Source organism: Zea mays, chromosome 7 (assembly GCF_902167145.1).
Source record: "Zea mays cultivar B73 chromosome 7, Zm-B73-REFERENCE-NAM-5.0, whole genome shotgun sequence".
Lineage (NCBI taxonomy): Eukaryota > Viridiplantae > Streptophyta > Magnoliopsida > Poales > Poaceae > Zea > Zea mays.
The window spans coordinates 143,085,347-143,106,709 of NC_050102.1; the positions used below are offsets into that span (position 1 = coordinate 143,085,347).

General features: G+C 50.5%; 2 protein-coding genes across 2 annotated transcripts; both read right to left on the reverse strand.

Annotated features, from left to right (window-relative positions):
- Positions 1-12,720: 12,720 nt before the first annotated feature.
- Positions 12,721-14,996, reverse strand: LOC100282418 (60S ribosomal protein L7a-1). Its single transcript, NM_001155329.2, has 7 exons — positions 14,919-14,996; positions 14,662-14,709; positions 14,367-14,568; positions 13,520-13,689; positions 13,283-13,411; positions 13,104-13,196; positions 12,721-13,016 (listed from the first exon to the last, which is right to left on the reverse strand). Exons 1-7 carry the CDS (start codon positions 14,919-14,921, stop codon positions 12,885-12,887), a joined length of 777 nt encoding a protein of 258 aa, NP_001148801.1. The 5' UTR covers positions 14,922-14,996; the 3' UTR covers positions 12,721-12,884.
- A 4,048-nt stretch (positions 14,997-19,044) lies between these two features.
- Positions 19,045-19,845, reverse strand: LOC100284388 (calmodulin binding protein). The gene has a single exon (NM_001157283.1). The coding sequence runs from the start codon at positions 19,793-19,795 to the stop codon at positions 19,385-19,387; it is 411 nt and encodes a 136-aa protein (NP_001150755.1). The 5' UTR covers positions 19,796-19,845; the 3' UTR covers positions 19,045-19,384.
- Between the last annotated feature and the right edge of the window lie 1,518 nt (positions 19,846-21,363).

A 21,363-nucleotide genomic window follows, 5' to 3' on the forward strand; every position in this document is an offset into this window, starting at 1 on the left:
CCTCTCCAAAGAGGTGCCAGACATGAAGCGTCATACCGGCAACTTCGAGCCAGTGGAGACGGTTAAGGCCGTCCCCCTTGACCCCAGTGGCGACACCTCCAAGCAGATCCAGATCGGTTCCGGGCTCGACCCCAAATAGGAAGCAGTGCTCGTCGACTTTCTCCGCGCGAACGCCGACGTCTTCGCGTGGAGTCCCTCGGACATGCCCGGCATACCGAGGGATGTCGCCGAGCACTCGCTGGATATTCGGGCCGGAGCCCGACCCGTCAAGCAGCCTCTGCGCCGATTCGACGAGGAGAAGCGCAGAGCGATAGGCGAGGAGATCCACAAGCTAATGGCGGCAGGGTTCATCAAAGAGGTATTCCATCCCGAATGGCTTGCCAACCCTGTGCTTGTGAGAAAGAAAGGGGGAAAATGACGGATGTGTGTAGACTACACTGGTCTCAACAAAGCATGTCCGAAGGTTCCCTACCCTCTGCCTCACATCGATCAAATCGTGGATTCCACTGCTGGGTGCAAAACCCTGTCTTTCCTCGATGCCTACTCAGGGTATCATCAAATCAGGATGAAAGAGTCCGACCAGCTCGCGACTTCTTTCATCACACCCTTCGGCATGTACTGATATGTCACCATGCCGTTCGGCTTGAGGAATGCGGGTGCGACGTACCAGCGGTGCATGAACCATGTGTTCGGCGAACACATTGGCCGCACGGTCGAGGCCTACGTCGATGACATCGTAGTCAAGACGAGGAAGGCCTCCGACCTCCTTTCTGACCTTGAAGTGACATTCCGATGTCTCAAGGCGAAAGGCGTCAAGCTCAATCCCGAGAAGTGTGTCTTCGGAGTGCCCCGGGGCATGCTCTTGGGGTTCATCGTCTCCGAGCGGGGCATCGAAGCCAACCCGGAGAAGATCGCAGCCATCACCATTATGGGACCCATCAAGGACTTAAAAGGCGTACAGAGGGTCATGGGATGTCTCGCGGCCCTGAGCCGCTTCATCTCATGCCTCGGCGAAAGAGGTCTGCCTCTGTACCGCCTCTTAAGGAAGGCCGAGTGCTTCGCTTGGACCCCTGAGGCCGAGGAAGCTCTCGGGAACCTGAAGGCGCTCCTCACAAAGGCGCCTATCTTGGTGCCTCCAGCTGACGGAGAAGCCCTCTTGGTCTATGTCGCCGCGACCACCCAGGTGGTTAGCGCCGCGATTGTGGTCGAGAGGCAAGAAGAGGGGCATGCATTGCCCGTTCAGAGGCCAGTCTACTTCGTCAGCGAGGTACTGTCCGAAACCAAGATCCGCTACCCACAAGTTCAGAAGCTGCTGTATGCTGTGATCCTGACGAGGCGGAAGTTGCGACACTACTTCGAGTCTCATCCGGTAACTGTGGTGTCATCCTTCCCCCTGGGGGAGATCATCAAGTGCCGAGAGGCCTCAGGCAGGATCGCAAAGTGGGTAGTGGAAATCATGGGCGAGACAATCTCGTTCGCCCCTCGGAAGGCCATCAAGTCCCAGGTCTTGGCGGACTTCGTAGCCGAATGGGTCGACACCCAGCTACCGACGGCTCCGATCCAACCGGAGCTCTGGACCATGTTTTTCGACGGGTCGCTGATGAAGACGGGAGCCGGCGCGGGCCTCCTCTTCATCTCGCCCCTCGGGAAGCACCTACGCTACGTGCTACGCCTCCATTTCCCGGCGTCCAACAATGTGGCTGAGTACGAGGCTCTGGTCAACGGGTTGCGGATCGCCATCGAGCTAGGGGTCCGACGCCTCGACGCTCGCGGTGACTCGCAGCTCGTCATCGACCAAGTCATGAAGAACTCCCACTACCGCGACCCGAAGATGGAGGCCTACTGCGATGAGGTTCGGCGCCTGGAAGACAAGTTCTACGGGCTCGAGCTCAACCACATCGCTCGGCGCTACAACGAGACTGCGGACGAGCTGGCAAAAATAGCCTCGGGGCGAACAACGGTTCCCCCGGACGTCTTCTCCCGGGATCTGCATCAGCCCTCCGTCAAGATCGACGACTCGCCCGAGCCCGAGGCGCCCTCGGTCCAGCCCGAGGCGCCCTTGGTCCAGCCCGGGGCACCCTCGGCTCGGCCCGAGGCGCCCTCGGTTCAGCCCGAGGTACCCTCGGCCTCCGAGGGCGAGGCACTGTGCATCGAGGAGGAGCGGAGCGGGGCCACGCCTGATCGAAATTGGCAGACCCCGTACCTGCAATATCTCCGCCAAGGAGAGCTACCCCTCGACCGAGCTGAGGCTCGGCGGGTGGCACGACGCGCCAAGTCATTCGTCTTGCTGGGCGATGAGAAGGAGCTCTACCACCGCAGTCCCTCAGGCATCCTCCAGCGATGCATCTCCGTCGCCAAAGGTCAGGAACTCCTCCAAGAGATACACTCGGGGGCTTGCGGCCATCACGCAGCGCCTCGAGCCCTTGTCGGGAATGCTTTCCGGCAAGGCTTCTACTGGCCAACGGCGGTGGCGGACTGAAAGTGCATTCATCCCTTTTGTGAGTTTTGGTGATTTGGATAACAACACATTTAAAGGTCTAACGAGTTTGCTAAGTGTTGAACAGGAAATTTAGTATGATGAACATACTTGAATAGTGTATAATGATCAGTGAACAAAGGTTCAACACGAGGTTATATAACCAATGAGACAATGCAAATGGATATAATATGATCTCTATATTGGTTTGAATATATGGACAAGACCTGAGAAATCACTACATACATATGACCAGAATAGAGGACAAAGTGATTTAAAGGATTGGTCAAGCCAAAGAGAATAAGATATGAGGAATCGTGAATTGGCTTGACCATATTACTATCAGTCCATATATGCTTCTATGAGAATCAAACTAGAGCTTGATTGATCTTAACGGTTATATCTAGAAGACATTCAAGCAAGGTTCACAATATTGAAGAAATGATTCTCTCAATGGTTGATCAATATGATGTGACTCAAGAATGGCTTGATAGGGTGAAGATAGCAAGGAAAGGGCTTCAAGGAACTAAGCGAAGGTGAAGGCCAAGCGACGACTTGTAGACCGAGGTACCATGGCTAAGGTGAAGAAGAGAGTACTTGCACTAAGTCGATGAACTAATCAGCTATGAAGAGTTATAACATGTTGATGCATCAGTAAGGTGACTTGAAGCCATGATTTGAACTCATATAAGGTGATATGGTACAAGTCACAGGGTTTGATTTGAGTTTGCTTCAAAAGGTGAGACAAAGATGTTTGTGATCCTTATGAAGCAATGCCATGGAGAAATCACACAAGAGACACCAATGACTCAAGGAGTTTACTTCATTATATTTTATTTAACTTGAGTATAGGAATCGTCGTACTATAAAGGGGGATCCAAAAAGAAGGTTGGTGTTTGCCAAAGCTCAAACCTCTCTATTCAAAAGCTATTTTTGAAAAGCAAAAATCTCTTTAACGTTCTATGGTTGACCGTGGTTAGGGTTGAGAAACCTAGAGTGTTCTTGCTGAAAAGCAGCTGAACTTCTTCAACTGCAGCTGAGCTTTCCAGCTGAACTTGACTTCAGCTGAGTTGAGCTTCTTCAGCTGCACCTGAGCTTTTCAGCTGAGTTGAGCTTTCTCAACTCCAGCTGAACTCAACTTCAGCTGTGAACCTCTTTGACCATACACCAGCTGAACTTGCCTCCGGGCAGTTGAGCTGGGGTTTTCTCTCCTAAACTCACTGGTCAAGACCGGTTGAACTGGTCCTGAGGGGCAGTTCAGCTGGTCTCTGACCCCTCTGACCTCTGATCTGCAGTCTGCCAGTCAGACTGGCAAACAGGTCGCCAGGAGCTGTCAGGGGCGGTTCAACCGCCCCCCTGGGCGGTTCAACCGGTTTTGGTCAACTTTGACCAGTCTGCGGTCAGTCTGCGCGTCAGTCTGCCAGTCAGAAAAATCTGCCCAACGGCTAGTTTTGAGCTCCACCTATATATACTACCTCCTACCTCTCTCCCCACAGCAGTCAGCACGATTTGAACTCCATTTCTAACCCAAGAAACACCTCCCTCTCTCTCACACACATCTCTTGCCTCTCCCATTTCAAATCTTTGGAGAGAAATCTTTGAGTGAGCTTGAGAGCTGCGGTTTTGTGCTTCATCTCTAAATCTCTCTTGCTCTTCTTCTTCATCCGAGCTTTGGTACTACATCGAGTTCTTTGTGGATTCATTACTCTTGGAGCTCCTAGCTCCTAGACGACTAGGTGTCTCTTGTGAGTCTCCAAATCTTGTGGTAGACCATAAGAAAGTTTGTATTACCCGCTCGTTTGAGCAAAGATTATTGTGTGGGCTTGACCTTTGTGGTCGGCAAAGGGAGGATTAGGGTTGAAAGAGACCCGGCTCTTTGTGGGCGCCTCAACGAGGAAGTAGGGCACCTTTTGTGGTGTGACCGAACCTCGGGATAAATCTTGTGTATCTTGTGTTCTTGCTCATTGTGTTTGTTAGTGTTCTTCGTTCTCTCACCATTCCGTGGAAGATTGTTTATATCTTTTTGGTGTGTGGATTTTGAGAAGTGCCCTTCTCAGATCTACTACTTTGAACCCTGTGGATCATTTAGAACATCTCATTTCCAAAGTTAACTGGGTGAATTTTGAGATCAATTCAGTTTTACCCAGTTTGCTTCTAGTTTTTGTTGAAAAAGTTTTAACTTGCCTATTCACCCCCCCTCTAGGCAACTTTCACGGACGCCACTAGAATTGTCCGCACCTGCGAAGGGTGTCAATTCTATGCGAAGCAGACCCACCTGCCTGCTCAGGCTCTGCAGACGATACCCATCACCTGGCCCTTTGCTGTATGGGGTCTGGACCTCGTCGGCCCCTTGCAGAAGGCGCCTGGGGGCTACACGCACCTGCTGGTCACCATCGACAAATTCTCCAAGTGGGTCGAGGTCCAACCTCTGAACAGCATCAGGTCCGAGCAGGCGGTGGCGTTCTTCACCAACATCATCCATCGCTTCGGGGTCCCGAACTCCATCATCACCGACAACGGTACCCAGTTCACAGGCAGAAAATTCTTGGATTTCTGCAAGGATCACCACATCCGGGTGGACTGGGCTGCCGTGGCTCATCCCATGTCGAATGGGAAAGTAGAGCGTGCCAACGGCATGATTCTACAAGGGCTCAAGCCTCGGATCTACAACGATCTCAACAAGTTCGGCAAGCGGTGGATGAAGGAACTCCCCTCGGTGGTCTGGAGCCTGAGGACAACGCCGAGCCGAGCCACGGGTTTCACGCCGTTTTTCCTGGTCTACAGGGTCGAGGCCGTCTTGCCCACTGACCTAGAATACGGCTCCCCGAGGATGAGGGCCTACGACGATCAAAGCAACCAAGCTAGCCGAGAAGACTCGCTGGACCAGCTGGAAGAGGCTCGGGACAAGGCCTTACTACACTCGGCGCGGTACCAGCAGTCCCTGCGACGCTACCACGCCCGAGGGGTCCGGCCCCGAGACCTCCAGGTGGGCGACCTGGTGCTTCGACTGCGGCAAGACGTCCGAGGGAGGCACAAGCTCACGCCCCCCTGGGAGGGGCCATTCGTCATCGCCAAAGTTCTGAAGCCCGGAACGTACAAGCTGGCCAACAGCCAAGGCGAGGTCTACGGCAACGCTTGGAACATCCAACAGCTACGTCGCTTCTACCCTTAAGATGTTTTCAAGTTATTCATATACCTCGCACCCACGCAAAGTTTAGTCATCAAGGTAGGGTCGGCCTCGCCTCGGCAAAGCCCGACCCTCCCTCGGGGGCTAAAAGGGGGGGAACCCCCTCTGCGTTGAAATTTTCCTCGAAAAAAAAAGATCTCTTCTGCTAGAATATCTTTCGTGCTTTTTGACTACTTCGAAAAGTGGATCCTGAAAACGACGGAGTACACGTAAGCAGCCAAGGCTGACCGAGCCGAGGGACTCCTACGCCTCCGGGATACGGATACCTCACTCATCACCTTCTGCGAGAAGTAACTCGCGTTCGGATAAAGTGACTCCACGGACCGAACAAGTCTTTACGTTCGGAAGCTCTTCTGCCGAAGCGATCCTTCGAGCCTTCTCGACTGAGTCGGTGACAGGGCCTCATGGACGGGTAAAGGTGTGCGTAAGCGGCAAGCCCGACCGAGCCGAGGGACTCCTACGCCTCCGGGATACGGATACCTCACTCGTCACCTTCCGCGAGAAGCAACTCTCGCCCGCACAAACATCCATGTTACCGACAAAAAAGTCCAGATACTAGAAACAAGAGGAAAGGAGACGCAGCTTTACAACACAGCGAGGGTGTGTATTCTGGCCTCGACGGCCGCAGAAGGCACACGCTACAAGACACTCTGATCCTGCAGGCTCGGGTCTTGGCGCTGGAAGGGGGCAGCAGCACCCTCGGCATCGACGACACCTTCGGCGAGATCCGACCTAACCTCGGACGGCGACGCGGTCTGAGGATCTCCGCTCTGGAGGACGACGTCATCATCACGCCCGGGCAATCGCTGCCAGGGACTTCTCCGGGAATCCGGCCCGAGCAGGCGGCTCGGCCGGTTACCCCTGAGGCCTCGGCCAATCATCTTCCAAGGGCGCCAGCCCGACCCAAGGCCTCGGCTGATCGACTCCGGCGTCGATCCCGCTGACGGACAACCCAGCTAGGCTCCGGCCAACCAGGTTTCATTTTCGAGCCAACTCCGCCTCTGTTCATGCTGATACCGCTACCCCTGGCCTCGGCTCGTCGAAGAGCGGCCAAGGGGTCCCTTTAACTAAGCTAGAGGAGCCTCAGACAACAAGGCCGACCGAGCCGAGGGACTCCTACGCCTCCGGGATACGGATACCTCACTCGTCACCTTGACACGGGGCGACTCATGCTTGGTGAAGCGGTTCAGATAATCAACAGGCGAGTCTTAGTGCTCGAAAATGAGGAAAAAACACGGCTCCGTGCCAAAATTACATACATGTTCAGGCCCCGAAAGCCATAATGAACAAAACACTGGCATTCGAAGTGCCATTACAAACGGAACTCCGGTTCCCCCTCCGCAGGTACGAACAACCCCACTCGATTGGGGTGGGCCTGCGGAGCAACAGAAGACCGACGAACGGCGCGCCGTCACCTGCTCCAGCAGCGGCGACGACGACGACTTCTGCCCCGGGGGGCCGAACAGCGGCAGCACTGACCTCAGGGCGGATGCTGCTGCCAGGAGGCCCCCGCCCATGCCAAAACTTGTGAGGCAAGGACGGGCAGAAGGCCGTAGAGTTGGAGGTCAGTCCGTGGCCGGCCTTGGCTATCTCGCCGGCGGAAGAACCTCTTCCAGCTGCCATGGCAGACGCCGGCGCCGCAAGCGGCTCCGAAGCCACTCGCTCCGAGAGCCAGGCACGGTGCAGCTGCCAGCGCCACGGACGACAACCGCCCCTTCCCTCCGACCACTGAGTGAAGGGGCGGGCCGCCGCCCACGCAGGGGCCGACTCCGACTCGCCTCATCCTCCATCTTGGCCTGGATGACGAAAATCCTTGAGGCCGAGGGAGGGGCAGAGGCCGCAGCCCGGCTCGCTTTCCCCCACCATCAAGCTGGAGGTCACCATCTTGGGTGACCGCCGGCGGAGGGGTGCAGCCGGGCTACATGATGAAAATCCTTGAAGCCGAACGATGGCTGAAAGGTACCAACTCCCACGGAGTTGCGTTCCTCCAACGATAAGGCGAAAAGACGGCGGGCATCCCCCATCCGGGGGCTTGGAAGGTGGAAAGACGCGATGCATAAGGAAGGGAGAAGACATGGTCGCCTTCCGAAAGGGATCGCCCTCCTTTTAAAGGCCACTCTCCCTGCTTGTGCCTCCAACCGTCACGGGCTGAGTCTTCTCCAACACGCTCCAAGGTCCTCCCCTGCGGCGCGGGGGCTGGATCCCACATGTCATGCAAACCGGCTCAGAGCAGAAGAAGCCAAACCACCGCGCGTGGTGCACACAACTGCCCAGCGGTTACAAGTGACCCTCCACTTTTGCCCAAACCAACGGGCGAAAGAGGCGGGCAGCCATGCAGGCGGCATGCAACCGCGCCAAGTGGACGCGCTTCTCCGACCCCCGACACGCCAGCGTGGAGGCCCAGGCCCACGCGTCACGCAACCGGCGCGCCGGATGCTGCATGCAAGCAACTGCACCGCCACTTGCGCCACCACCGCGCCTCCTCGATTGCGGAACCAGTACCGCGACTCGAGGCAACCCAGCGCACGACCCAGCGGCGCCAGCCTGACGCGGCGGTCAAACACGGCCAAAAGTGGGCCGGCAGTAATGGCGGTGGCAGGCGGGCGGGAGCAGCGGTCACGTCGTCAGCCAGGCTCACATCCCATCCGGGCGCAGCAAGAGAACCCCCTCTCACGGCGTGAAGACGACGCGCCCGTGATCCGTTCCTCGAGCGGCTCGCGCACGCGCAACGGCCGCCCCGCCAACCACTCGCCCCGTCGCATTAACTCCGCGGCAGGACAGGCGGCGCTTCTGGCAGGAGAAGCGGGCGACGCTTCGCCTTCGCCGAAATAACCGCGCCAAAAAAGGTACGCCGCGTCGTTTCGATTCCGTATCCTTTTCGTTTTTTTCCTCTTTCTCTATCTCTTGCAACAGGGACCGGGAAAGGGGGATACCCCGAAAAGGATCCTTCCCCGTGAAGGAACCAGGCTCCGAGCCTCCTTACTGATCAGAGGTTCGAAGGCTGGCCCCCCGAAGGGTTCAACAGCCGCCTCAGATCGCGTGGGCCCTACACCCACTACTGGTCAGAGGTTCGAAGGCCGGCCCCCCGAAGGGTTCCACGGCCGCCTCAGGCTACCCGGGCTCCGCGCCCATTACTGATCAGGGGTTCGAAGGCTGGCCCCCGAAGGGTTCACAGTCGCCTCAGACACCGAGCGAGGGATGACCAGGGGTACGTTCCATACATAACCGAGGCTCGGGCTGCGCTCCCGAGGTACCCTAGGACATTTCCGAGACCAGCGGGAGCGATCTTGTAACGGAATCCCATCGGAGGGAGGCATCGAGCCCTCGGACCCCGTCGCCAGGGGACCGGGTCCGGCAGATCACCCGCAGGTACTTTTGGGCGTGCCTCTGGGCCCCTAGCCGACCCCTAACGAACGGGGCACGGACGTCCACTCGGATTACCCACTTGCAGCTCACCGGAGACACCATGTTCAGTGCCCATCGAGGGTAACATGGCGCTTTCCCCCCCTCCTCCTTGCGGAAAGGCGACGTAGGGGCGTATGTAAAAAAGCCGAGTCTGTCCCTGATCGCCCTCTCGCCCTGTGCAGAGGCTCGGGGGCTGCTCTCGCAAACCCGGCTCCGGCCAAACCGTTGACAGCGTCAACATACCAGCCCGAGAACTTGGGCCCCGACCGTACACCTGGGCTACGGCCAGTTCGCATGAGGGAACAACCAGACCAGCTGAAGCGTTACGCAAGGCATTAAGACCTCGAAGGAGTGAAACCACTCCTCCGAGGCCTCGGGGGCTACACCCGGCGGGTGCGCTCGCGCGCACCCACCGGAACAAAATGCAACCAAGAAAGGCTGGTCCCCTTGCAAAAAAGTGCGACGAAAGCCTCCAAGCGAGTGTTAACACTCCCTTCGAGGCTCGGGGGCTACTGTCGGGGACCATAATTAGGGGTACCCTCAAGACTCCTAATTCTCAGCTGGTAACCCCCATCAGCATAAAGCTGCAAAGGCCTGATGGGTGCGATTAAGTCAGGGATCAGTCCATTCGAGCGACTCGATCACGCCTCGCCCGAGCCTAGCCTCGGACAAGGGCAGCCGACCCCAGAGGGTTTCCGTCTCGCCCGAGGCCCCCCTCCAACGGCAGACACATCTCCAGCTCGCCCGAGGCCCTGCCTTCGCTAAGAAGCAACCCTGACTAAATCGCCGCACCGACCGACCGAATCGCAGGAGCATTTAATGCAAAGGTGGCCTGACATCTTTATCCTGACGCGCGCCCTCCGGCAGAGCCGAAGTGACCGTCGTCACTTCGCCGCTCCACTGACCGGTCTTACAGAAGGACAGCGCCGCCTGCGCCACTCCGACCACAGTGCCACTCGACAGAGTGAGACTGACAGGCAGTCAGGCCTTGCCAAAGGCACCATAGGAAGCTCCGCTCCGCCCGACCCAGGGCTCGGACTCGGGCTAAGTCCCGGAAGACGGCGAACTCCGCTCCGCCCGACCTAGGGCTCGGACTCGGGCTAAGTCCCGGAAGACGGCGAACTCCGCTCCGCCCGACCCAGGGCTCGGACTCGGGCTAAGACCCGGAAGACGGCGAACTCCGCTCCGCCCGACCCAGGGCTCGGACTCGGGCTAAGACCCGGAAGACGGCGAACTCCGCTCCGCCCGACCCAGGGCTCGGACTCGGGCTAAGACCCGGAAGACGGCGAACTCTGCTCCGCCCGACCCAGGGCTCGGACTCGGGCTCAGCCCCAGAAGACGACGAACTTCGCTCCGCCCGACCCCAGGGCTCGGACTCCGCCCTGGCCTCTGCCGACGACCTCCGCCTCGCCCGACCCAGGGGCTCGGACTCGGCCTCGGCCATGGAAGACAGACTCGACCTCGGCTTCGGAGGAGCCTCCACATCGCCCAGCCTAGGGCGCAGGCCAGCCACGTCAACGGGAAGCGCCATCATCACCCTACCCCAAGCTGACTCGGGCCGCAGGGAACAAGACTGGTGTCCTATCTGGCCGGCTCCACCAGATAGGCAATGATGGCGCCCCGCACGCTCTGTGACGACGGTGGCTCCTAGCTCTCTTACGGAAGCAGGTGGACGTCAGCAAGGACTCGACCGCTCCAACAGTTGTCCCTCCGCCAGGCACCGTCGCTCCTCCGACGGCCACGACATCACACCAGCAGGGTACCAAGATCTCTCCGGCTGCCACATTGGCATGTACTTAGGGCGTCAGCTCTCCCCCGCTAGACACGTAGCACTCTGCTACACCCCCGTTGTACACCTGGATCCTCTCCTTACGCCTATAAAAGGAAGGACCAGGGCCCTCTTAGAGAGGGTTGGCCGCGCGGGGACGAGGACGGGACAAGCGCTCTCTTGGGGCCGCTCGCTTCCCTCTCCCGCGTGGACGCTTGTAACCCCCTACTGCAAGCACACCCGACCTGGGCGCGGGACGAACACGAAGGCCGCGGGATTCCCACCTCTCTCACGCCGGACTCCGGCCGCCTCGCTCTCTCCCCCCTTTGTGCTCGCCCACGCGCTCGACTCATCTGGGCTGGGGCACGCGGCACTCACTCGTCGCCTGAGGGACCCCCGGTCTCGAAACGTCGACAGAAATGGTCGTTGAGTCATTGTGAGGGAACAAGCAGGAACGTCTTCTCATCGACGATGGATAGAGGAATGACCATCAAAGAAAATATGTCCCACACTGACAGGGGGGTTCTGGGACGTTGCGAGATTGCTTGTTGAGCAAGCCTATGAACATATAGCGCATGTTCATTTCGGATTAAAGACAATTGTTCGGACTGCTGTTTTGCAATTCATAGAGATAAAACATTGTAGAAACAGTATAAGCCGTTTTGGATTACAGCTAAGCGAACAACCCGGATCCACACCAAAAGAGGGAGTGAAAGGTTATAAATGGAGGAGATGGCTTTTGAAACACTGGGTGAGGTATGTGAATGAACCAAAGAACTCTCCTCTATTTATGGGGTGAATTTAGGGAGGATTTAAAAAAATTATATTTTAAAATATAGACAAATAAAATGATTTCAACCAATTTGGAGATGCCACATTAACAGCCCGTCCTAACCATCTTAGTGACGTGATGCATTCTTCTTGTGAACAATCTATATAAATTAGTGAAAACCAGGCAGTACGTGTACAATCAACTACATCAGTTTCAACCGGAATCGGTTGATCGGTCGGTGAGGCTACCGACTATGTTGGAGTGTTTGTACGACCAATACCGACCACTACCAATAACGACCACTACACTAGACTAGATAAATTGGTGGACACCGACAACAGTAGTTAATGGTCGACTTTAGTGACGTGAGATGTTCTAATTGGCCAACGTGTGTCACGTTAGTCCGGTGTTTTTAACCATTTGAAGTCTAAAAATAAAAAATCTATATAAATTAGTGAAGTATTCATTTTTGTTTTTTGTTTAAGTTATGTAATTATTTATGAATTACGTAATTTTATTATTAAGTTTGAGTTATAAAAAATTAATTGTTGTTATCAATTATATAATTTTATTACCTTTAATTATGTAATCAAATGTATTTGAATTTCAATAAAACGTTGTGTTTTATATCAACTAAAAGTCTGTAAAAGAAATTTTAGTTTAGCTACGCGAAAGGTATAGATTAACGGTAAAGAACGTGTTACGATAAGTACTGACAATATCTGATATTCTGATGTAGTACATAAAGACTCTAGCAGCCTCCAACATCGTCCGTTCCCGGTGTTAACATAATACACAGCGATAAAAAAAAAGAACCAGTTTATCGACAAAACAAAATGTTTTACAGAGGCAGTGGCAATTCCGTGGGAAATTAGGAACACTATCACCAGCATAACAGCTCGATTGCGGGATGCCACATCTTCAGAAAAGGAAAAACATCCAACCACTGCTTAGAGCATAAACCCACTTTCTAAATCCTCATTTAAAAACCATTCGCTCGCAAACAGTCACAAAAGATGGCAACATTTAAAATTCTAAATTTAAAAAGCTGTAGAAGGGCATTTTTTCATGAAATACTTTTGAGGTTGCTCTTAGGCAATTAGAAGCAAAGCTGCATGGATCTGAGGCATCACATAAACACTGTAAACTCTGTCTTGCAAAGCTTCTAAACATGGTCTGGTGGACAGAAACATATGAAACTAGATTCGGAAAACCACAATACGAGTTCATCAGTTCTTCCCCGTTAAACTACAGGGCAGACACAGCAGTAGACAATCTAGGTCATCCGCTGCGCAGCCTCCTTGGCGAGCAGCTTTTCCCGGGCCTTGGTCTTGGCCTGCGACTTGGATCCCATGATGCCACCTCCCCACTTCTTCCTGACCTCATCGAACTTGTCGTTGAAGTTTGCCTGCAGGGTGCATTCAGAATAAACTCGTCAGGGAATGCATGACTACAGGGTATCAAGAATATTGCAATATATGTCATATTTTCACACCTTAATAGCCTCCAAAATCTTGCTGAACTCAAGCTTATCCTCGTTCTTGACAGTGGTAAGACACAAGACTGATGCATTCTTCTTGTGAACAATCTGCATATGATTAACCCATTGAGTGAGCCTTATCATTTCAAATAACTCATAGATTTAGCTTTCTCAACAGCACAGATGTAACATACCGATCCAAGGCGAGCCTTTCCTTTAACAATGCAGTAAGGGACCTCCATCTTCCTGCACAGGGCTGGAAGCCACACAACAAGTTCGATCGGATCCACGTCGTGAGCGATGACAACAAGCTGAGCCTTGTTCTGCACAAATTCAAACATTCAGTCAATATCATTGCTAGTTGCAACAGAAGTATTGTGCACCTTGACTATACCAAGCAAAAGAGAAACAGAGAAGTGCTGAAATCATACCTGCTCAATGAGGTAAGTCACATGGTTAAGGCCATACTTCACAACAATTGGTTTCTTCGACTCAACAGTTTTTCCTTCATTCTCAGCTTGGGCCCTCTTCAGAAGCCTCTCCTTCTTGGCAGCCTTGTCTTCAGGCCGGTACTTGAGAAGCATCTTAAACAGGTTCGTAGCTGCAAACATTTCAAGTCAGAGATTTGCAACACCATAATATACATTCTGAAAAATGAATAGGTAGGTTATAACGTTATAGAAAGAAAAGAGACAAGGCGAAAGAACAGAAATAAGGCATAATTCCAGTAGTGGCATAGTTCAAGCATAGCAGCCAGTTAACTTAAACGAGAACACATGAGTGCATTCAGTATCTATCAAAGCCCCTGACAGATAACATGGTAAATTGGTAACATATTTGTCTTATTGTCTATCAGTAAATGCATGTTCACTAAGTTTAGCAGGATGATGTTTGATCGTGTTTAAAAGTGAATATCAGAGGCATGATTAGACATGCTACTAGCCATTTTTATGTCACAATGTAAGACTAGATGAAAAGGTTCAGGCACACACTGATGAAAGGCCCCACTCTAATGGACCCTTGAAAAGCCTATTGCCCTAATTAAGGTAACCCAAATATGCAAGTGCCTAAATGGTAAGCATAATGCGATATGACCAAAATAATGAAAGACAATAGTAACTGGAACTTATGCATAATTGTATGCATCAATACAGTTCGTTGTTAACCTACTGTGCAACTAGAATAGCACAGATTTCCGCATCAAATCAAGAAGGTGATGATTTTACTGTTTATTAGCAACCTAGCACTCTTAAGTAAACGAGTGAGTGGTGTTCATACCGAGGTTCTTGTCGAGGGTGCGGGTGAACTGGTTGAGCGCCGGTGGTACCTTGAGGCGCTGCTTGAGGATGCGGCGCTGCCGCTGGATACGCACGACCTTGGGCCACTTGACGAACCGGTGCAGGTCCTTCTTGGGCGGCAACGCGCCGCCGATGCCGAACTGCTTCGGCCTCTTCTCGAATAGAGGGTTCGTCACTTTATCCTGCACCCAGACAAACCCAACAGTCAGACTACGCATTCCCACCATAGCGCCGCACACATATCGAGGAAGACCACGGGAAAGCACAATTTATACCGTCTTCTTCTTGGCCGGCACCGGCGCCCTGCCACCTCGCTTGGGGGCCTGCAGATTTGTAAGTCGAACTCTTATCTTAGCAAGTTACATGAACCATACACAGATTTTCAGCAAGTTTACATCTGAAAACTAGAGGAACATAAGCACGTGCCAACCAAGATCCACGAAACAATATTGAAAATAAATACCAAGAAGAGATTGGAATAGCGGGAAATCCAAAGCAAAAAAAGGAAGATCGGCGGCGAGATCGCACGCACCATTTCGCCGGAGGGGGGGCTTGGCGTTCCGAACGGGAGACGACGGCCACACGAGGCAGTGGGGAGGAGGCGGCGAGTGGCGCTTGGAAGCCGAGAGGTGGTTCTATAAAGGATGGCTCACGCCGAGGTGGACGCACCCTGGCCGTCGGATGCAAGGTGGAGAAGCAAGCGGAGCGTTCTCAGCCGTCCGGTTCCGGGATTAGGGTTTAGGCGATGCCACTTGGGCCGCCACGAGAGAAAGGTATTTGGGCCGTTTGTCGTATTGATGGTTTCTATTTGAACCCATTTCCTTAGCACTTCTCAGTTGAATCCCTCGCAGGTTTGAGCCCATTTGTTTGGGTGAAGGTTACCCTCTGTTTCTTCTAGTGAGCGTTCGAAAACTGGAGACGGAGACCTAAATCTAAATGAAATCACGATCAGCTCATACTTCATGAGTAGAATCGACGTGTTCTTTCGAGTACAGGTGATTGATATTTATGACTTGTTCATTGTGTCATTGATGACTCGTTCGGTTAGAGATAGATTGAGAGGATTAAATCTCGTCCAATCTCTTTTAATCCACCTAACCGAATAAGTCCTGAGAGGAATTAAATCTCATTCTATTCAAAATTGAATAAAAAGGGATTTAATTCTCTTAATCCCCTTTGATCCATCGCAACCGATCAAAGCCTTAGGCGGTTATTAGTTTGTGCCTCAAAATGTTGGCAGGTTGCTAGAGCTGTTTCCTACCACATTCATTTGAAGGTTTTTTTACTCCCTCTCTTTTTTGGCTTTCTGAATAGTTGCAAACACCCCTGCCCAATGCTTGAAGCCGCAAAACTTCATTTACTTAAATTTCACCGTTGAATATATTCAATTATGTATTGAACGGAGCCGCTATTTGTGTTTGTCAAAAATCCACCGAGTGTTGTCTACTTGTCTGCAAAACTGTACTTGTAGCCTCAAGTTAGCCGTGTCTGCTTCAGGCTTATCTATGACTTTGTGGTTCAATTACTACATCAACGGGTAGTTCGCCGAAAAAAAAAGGTCCATAGACAGATAGACAGTTATGTATTTTCACTCCATTAGAGTTGTAACTTAGAAGCAATATTGTTTCATTGTGCATGTTATGTCGTTCAAATTATCCTGTTTCTGAGGCTCCTTTGGCAAGGCTCCGGTTCATCAGAAAACAATTCCAACTCTAGCTTCTATGGTTCTTTGAATTCTCTATAAGAGTCGGAGCATTTTATAATTCGTTTGGCAAAACGGTTTCTCTTAAATTTATTTCCTGTATTAGAGGAATGAAGAAAGAACCGATAGAAGCCACATTTTTTATGCTCCGGCTTCCAACACAAAAACGGTCCTAGTTCCTCGAGGGCTCTCGACGAGAAGCCGTTTTTTTATCGTTTGTTAGTGTTCCACGATGAGCCATCTAAAGAGCCATAACAAAAGAGCCCTGAATGTTTTCTCTTCAGAAAACGTTTTGCAAGATCTGCCTGCTGAGGTAATCACAAGCCGAATTATGCCCTGCGTTGTTACGAAAAGCTCTTTTACATAGTCTTCCTTCACCTTATTGGATGGAGCTACAGCCAACAGAACAATGCGTCTCCAAGTATCCAACCTTTTTGACTCCTGGATTCGATATTAAAAATGAGGCAAGGAGCGTCTACTCTGATTTTAAGTTGACGCTATTGGCGGTCCAAGTGTTCCAAAAGCCGATGGGTAATGATTTAAAAGAAATGTATTTTTCGAAAGACAATGAATGAAGCAATGCTGTATCAAAGTCCATATCTGCATATTATTATCCTGCCTTGGTGTAGGTATACATGTCTCCTGAGTTACAATTGCAGTTGATAATGCTTTTTTCACATCTACAATTTTAATGCCTATAGTTTCTCCATGACCATCGTTTAGATGTCGGTGTCATATGCTAGAGGGCGATGGCTTGGCTTCACAGGAAAGTGATAAATTTTGTCAAGGTTTGTGTAGAGGTTGAACATGCCAACAGTCATATTGCTAAGGCTCTCCAGCAGCTATCCAATCATATCTCTATCTTATTTTTTTATTTTAAATTTTACCATATAAACATTATAAATCTAACTTATAAATCTCTTATTTTACACGTCTGCTATGGACAGTCTAAAATTTAGGTACCACACTCAAAACCTCTTCAGAAAAAGTTGAAACACAAGGACACCATCTTTATGGCTACCAATTTTGACGAGAGCACTATTTATGTCAATGCTGGTGGTCGAATTTCTGGACTGGACACCTTGAGTACAGTGGCGAAGACACCAGGGGGCCGGGTTGGGCCTGGTATCCCCCAACGGCCCAACCAAGTTAGACCAATAATGTATCCCATAGCCCATTATCTTGCCGTCAGTTTATTATTTTGTAGTCTGAAACCCTTAATTTTTTCCATCAACGCACGACGCTCGGATGCCGCATCGTCTTCCACTTCTCATTCTCTGGCAGCGAGCACCTGGGCACCTGGCTGTCGCACCTGGGCGGAATCACAAGTATGTTTCCTTTGGCTAAATTATTGCACAATTATTATTCATATCATATGAATTGATCTTATTTGTATTTTATCACATTTGTAGGTTTGTTGATGTGACCAAATCTCGAAATAAGAATGATAACACCACCGTTTTTCATCATTATAAATTTGATGTGTTTAATGTTGCAATTGATCAACAACTAAATGAGATAGAAGCTCGATTTGGTGGCCAAGCAATAGACCTTTTATCACTTTGTGCTTCCTTGAATCCAATACTTAGCTCTTTTGACATAGAAAAGGTATGCTCTCTAGTGGAAAAATATTATCATGCAGATTTCTCAAATCAAAAAAGAATGCAATTAGAGTGCCAATTGTCGCGTTTTCAACTTGATGATTGCAACCATCCAGAACTAAAGGGTTTATCATATTTGGCTGATTTAACAAGTGGGTTAGTTAAGCTGGATAAAGATTCTTCTTATCAGATGGTAGATAAATTATTGAGATTACTCTTGACTCTTCCTGTGTCAACTGCGACCACAGAGAGAGCCTTTGCAGCTATGAAATTTGTGAAGACACGTCTTCGAAGCAAAATGGGAGATGCCTATTTACGGGATTATCTGGTCGTTTATATTGAAAGGGAATTAGCGGCAATGATTAGTTCTGATGATATTATCAAGGCCTATGTTCTAGCTAATACACGTAGAGCTAAATTCAAAATAACTGAGATGTAATTTTATTTTGTTTGACAAAATAGATGTTGTTTTATTATACTGTTTTGTAATGAAGATTATATATCAATATATGCATTGTGGTTGGTTCCATTGCCATTTCTATATTGTGTCCTTGCTGGTTTGGTCGCTTGGAGGCTAAGCCTGCCCCCTCTGTCTTCGGATTCTGGCTTTGTCCCTGCTTGAGAAAGACGTCATTATCAGTGAGCATTGTTTTTTATAAGGTTTTTTGTTTTTTGATGAATGCTAATTATGCTTTTTTGAATTTGGTGCAGTGTTTAGGGGGGGGGGGGGGTATTTTACTCAAAAGGAGTTCACTGTGGATGTTGGTAGCATAAAATAAGTGAAAACAAGCCCAGAAAATGCAATTTCAAAACTGATAGACCAAATGCGACAGAGGCTGACAGGTTAATGGACTAACCATGTATTTTTTTTCTCTCTTCTATAAATAAAACAATACGTGTTGTGGATGATGAAACTGCTGAGTCACTAGGCGTGTTTCGACGGTTTGAAAAACCTACCTCGAAAGCCCTTAGCTTGGCCCTTGGTCTTTGCCTCTTTTTTTGATAGTGGTCTTTGCCTCTTTGGACGTGAAGCCCAACCAGCCATGCGCCCATGCCCGAATGCTAGGAGGTCTTCTGCCGGCCATTCTAATTTTCCTTTGTCGGAAAACTAAGAACGTATTTTCTCTCTATTTAAATATCTCAAAAATAAACTCAAAGTGACGCAATGTTTAATATTGGCTCCTTCTGATGTGGCATAATCCTTTGATTTGATAAATTGGTAACAACACTGTAGGCTTGCTCTGTAGGACGTAGCATTTCTACTTGTAAAACCTGGTAGCAAATTAGAAAGCCGAACCACTGAATCTCTAGGCTATTGGAATGTTCAGTATGTTCTTTATGGTGAACAAATCCTTCGTCCAAACGAAATTATCAGTAATAACTGATTATAGGAGCTATATTCTTGATCCTAGAAAAGGGAAAACTGTAATTACATCATGTGAGCGGTGACCTGTGAGGGCAAATATACATACACTCCTAAAGCACAATGACATTCTGTCTGTCTGACAATAAAAATATATGCTCAAGTGCTCGACAAAAAGAACTCATCCATTACTACGGTGCACCAACCAGCTGTGGTGGTGTATACATGGTTTGCACACACGAGTATTCACTATTCAGTAGACACACACGACTAATCTTGGAGGTGCAAATCGGGGTGAGATCAAGAGCACCGTCGTCACCTGATCTCCCGGGCTATGACCGGCCGACGAGGAGAGGGCGTGCGGGGACGAGCAGTCGGTACGCGGAGTGGCCCCGGACAAGGCCGCACCTCGCCACGGCCGCGGCCCGGCCAGCGTCCTCGATCTGCTCCAGCACCCGCACGAAGGCGTCGGCGTCGCACGGCAGCGCGAGCGGGCCGGCCGCCGCGTACCCGAACGCCTCCTCGGCCTCCTCCAGCAGCGCCCGGAACAGCGGGTGGTTCACGCACTCCGTCCGCACCACGAAGCGCTGCCGCCCCGCGCCGACGCACACCGTGAAGCACCCCTCCGGCGCCGGCCTGCTCCTCCGCGCGCCGCTGCGGCACCGGCCCAGCGTCTTCGTGATGAGCCCCGGCTTCCTCCCTCTCTCCGCCATGGCCGTGCCCGTGAGCTCCTTCTCCACCATGGGCACGCGGCAAACACAGGACTTGGGCGCTTGGCAAGACTATAGAGGCGTGAAATCAAGCTTGAGAAGGTGGTGTGGGGCAGTGGGATGAATATATAGTCGCTCTGTAGCTAAAATGGTTGACGCGTTTTGACTTGTGGATATAGATTATTTTTTAAAGTGAATAATATAATGGATATGTTATTATTAAATATCTTTAATGGTAAAATAACCCATAACAAAATAAACAACATTTATATAGAAAGTTGAATAAGAAAAATAGTCAAATAAAATGTTAAAAGTTAAAATATCAACTATAGTATTTGTGTGTATATGTACACGTAGAGACAAGAGGCAAGACGTTTAGTGAACCTAGAGAAACGGTCTTGATCAAGAGGCAGCTTTTTTATATAAGATTAGCTGCTACGGGCTCATGAGAGAGAGGCTGATCTATAGTTTTATACTACACAATAATTGCATATATAGAATTGGGTGCTTCAACTTGTAGCACGCACGTACATTCATATAGTACGGTTTGGCAGTTTCGGAAGGGTAGGAGTCGTGACATCAAGCACGGCCGACTCGAGGGGGCAGCGAGTCCATGGCAATAATAATGCAGTAGATTTTAGCGGCAGTTGGCCTGTGTTCGTTCATTCATGATCGCGACTAGTTTGGAGGTGTCAGACTCCCCAACCACAAGGAGCCGAAACGTCAGCTTCCTTCTTGGGCCGTTTTGTTTTAATTACCGGTTCAGTCGTTGGGCCGGGCTTCGTGAGCGTTCAACACCTGGAACTGGAATGGAACCAAAATGCAACCATGATTCTTGAGTTGAAGCTAGCCTGAATATAATGGCTGTCTTGTACTATCTTTTTTTCGATTCGAATCGAGTGCAACCCTTGGCACCATAGTCCATATTCGGGCGGAGAAAAGACGAGCGAGCTAGGTAACAATCCCGATGAACTCCATTCAAGTCCAGGAATCAGTTACAACGGACACATGTACCTACTCCGTGGCACACGCGCATCGGGTAACGCCTGCTTTTGGCGCGGAGACGAACCACGCTTTCTTTCAGTTCCGTAACTCCATTGCAGAATCCACACCAATCATACCCCCACCCAACGGCCACACGCCTCCAGCATGAACTTCAAGCAGAATAGATATATGTTGTGGCCACAATTGGACGCCCTTACATTTTTAGCCTCTTTCGTTGGCTTTAATCCAAAATTGTTTCTACAATAATTGTCTTTATGCATTGCGATTACAACATTTCGAACATCTAACTTTAATCCGAAGCGAACAACTCATTTACTAAGCATTTATGTACTTTTATGTTTAATTAAGTCTCAAACTAACATAATAAAGCTATGAAGATATGTATGTAGTCCTATATAATAATGTTACTTGCAAGAGCATCTCTAACAACTCTTAATGTTTGTTCTCTCAATCTCTACTATATAAAAGCACTAGTTTCAACGTTCGTCCCGCATCAATTTTTACAAAGAAACCCTTGTATTTCTTCAAAATCAACCTGCGGTCCCAAATCATATCCCATCTTATCCTATTTATTTGCACATCAGCGTTCTCACCGC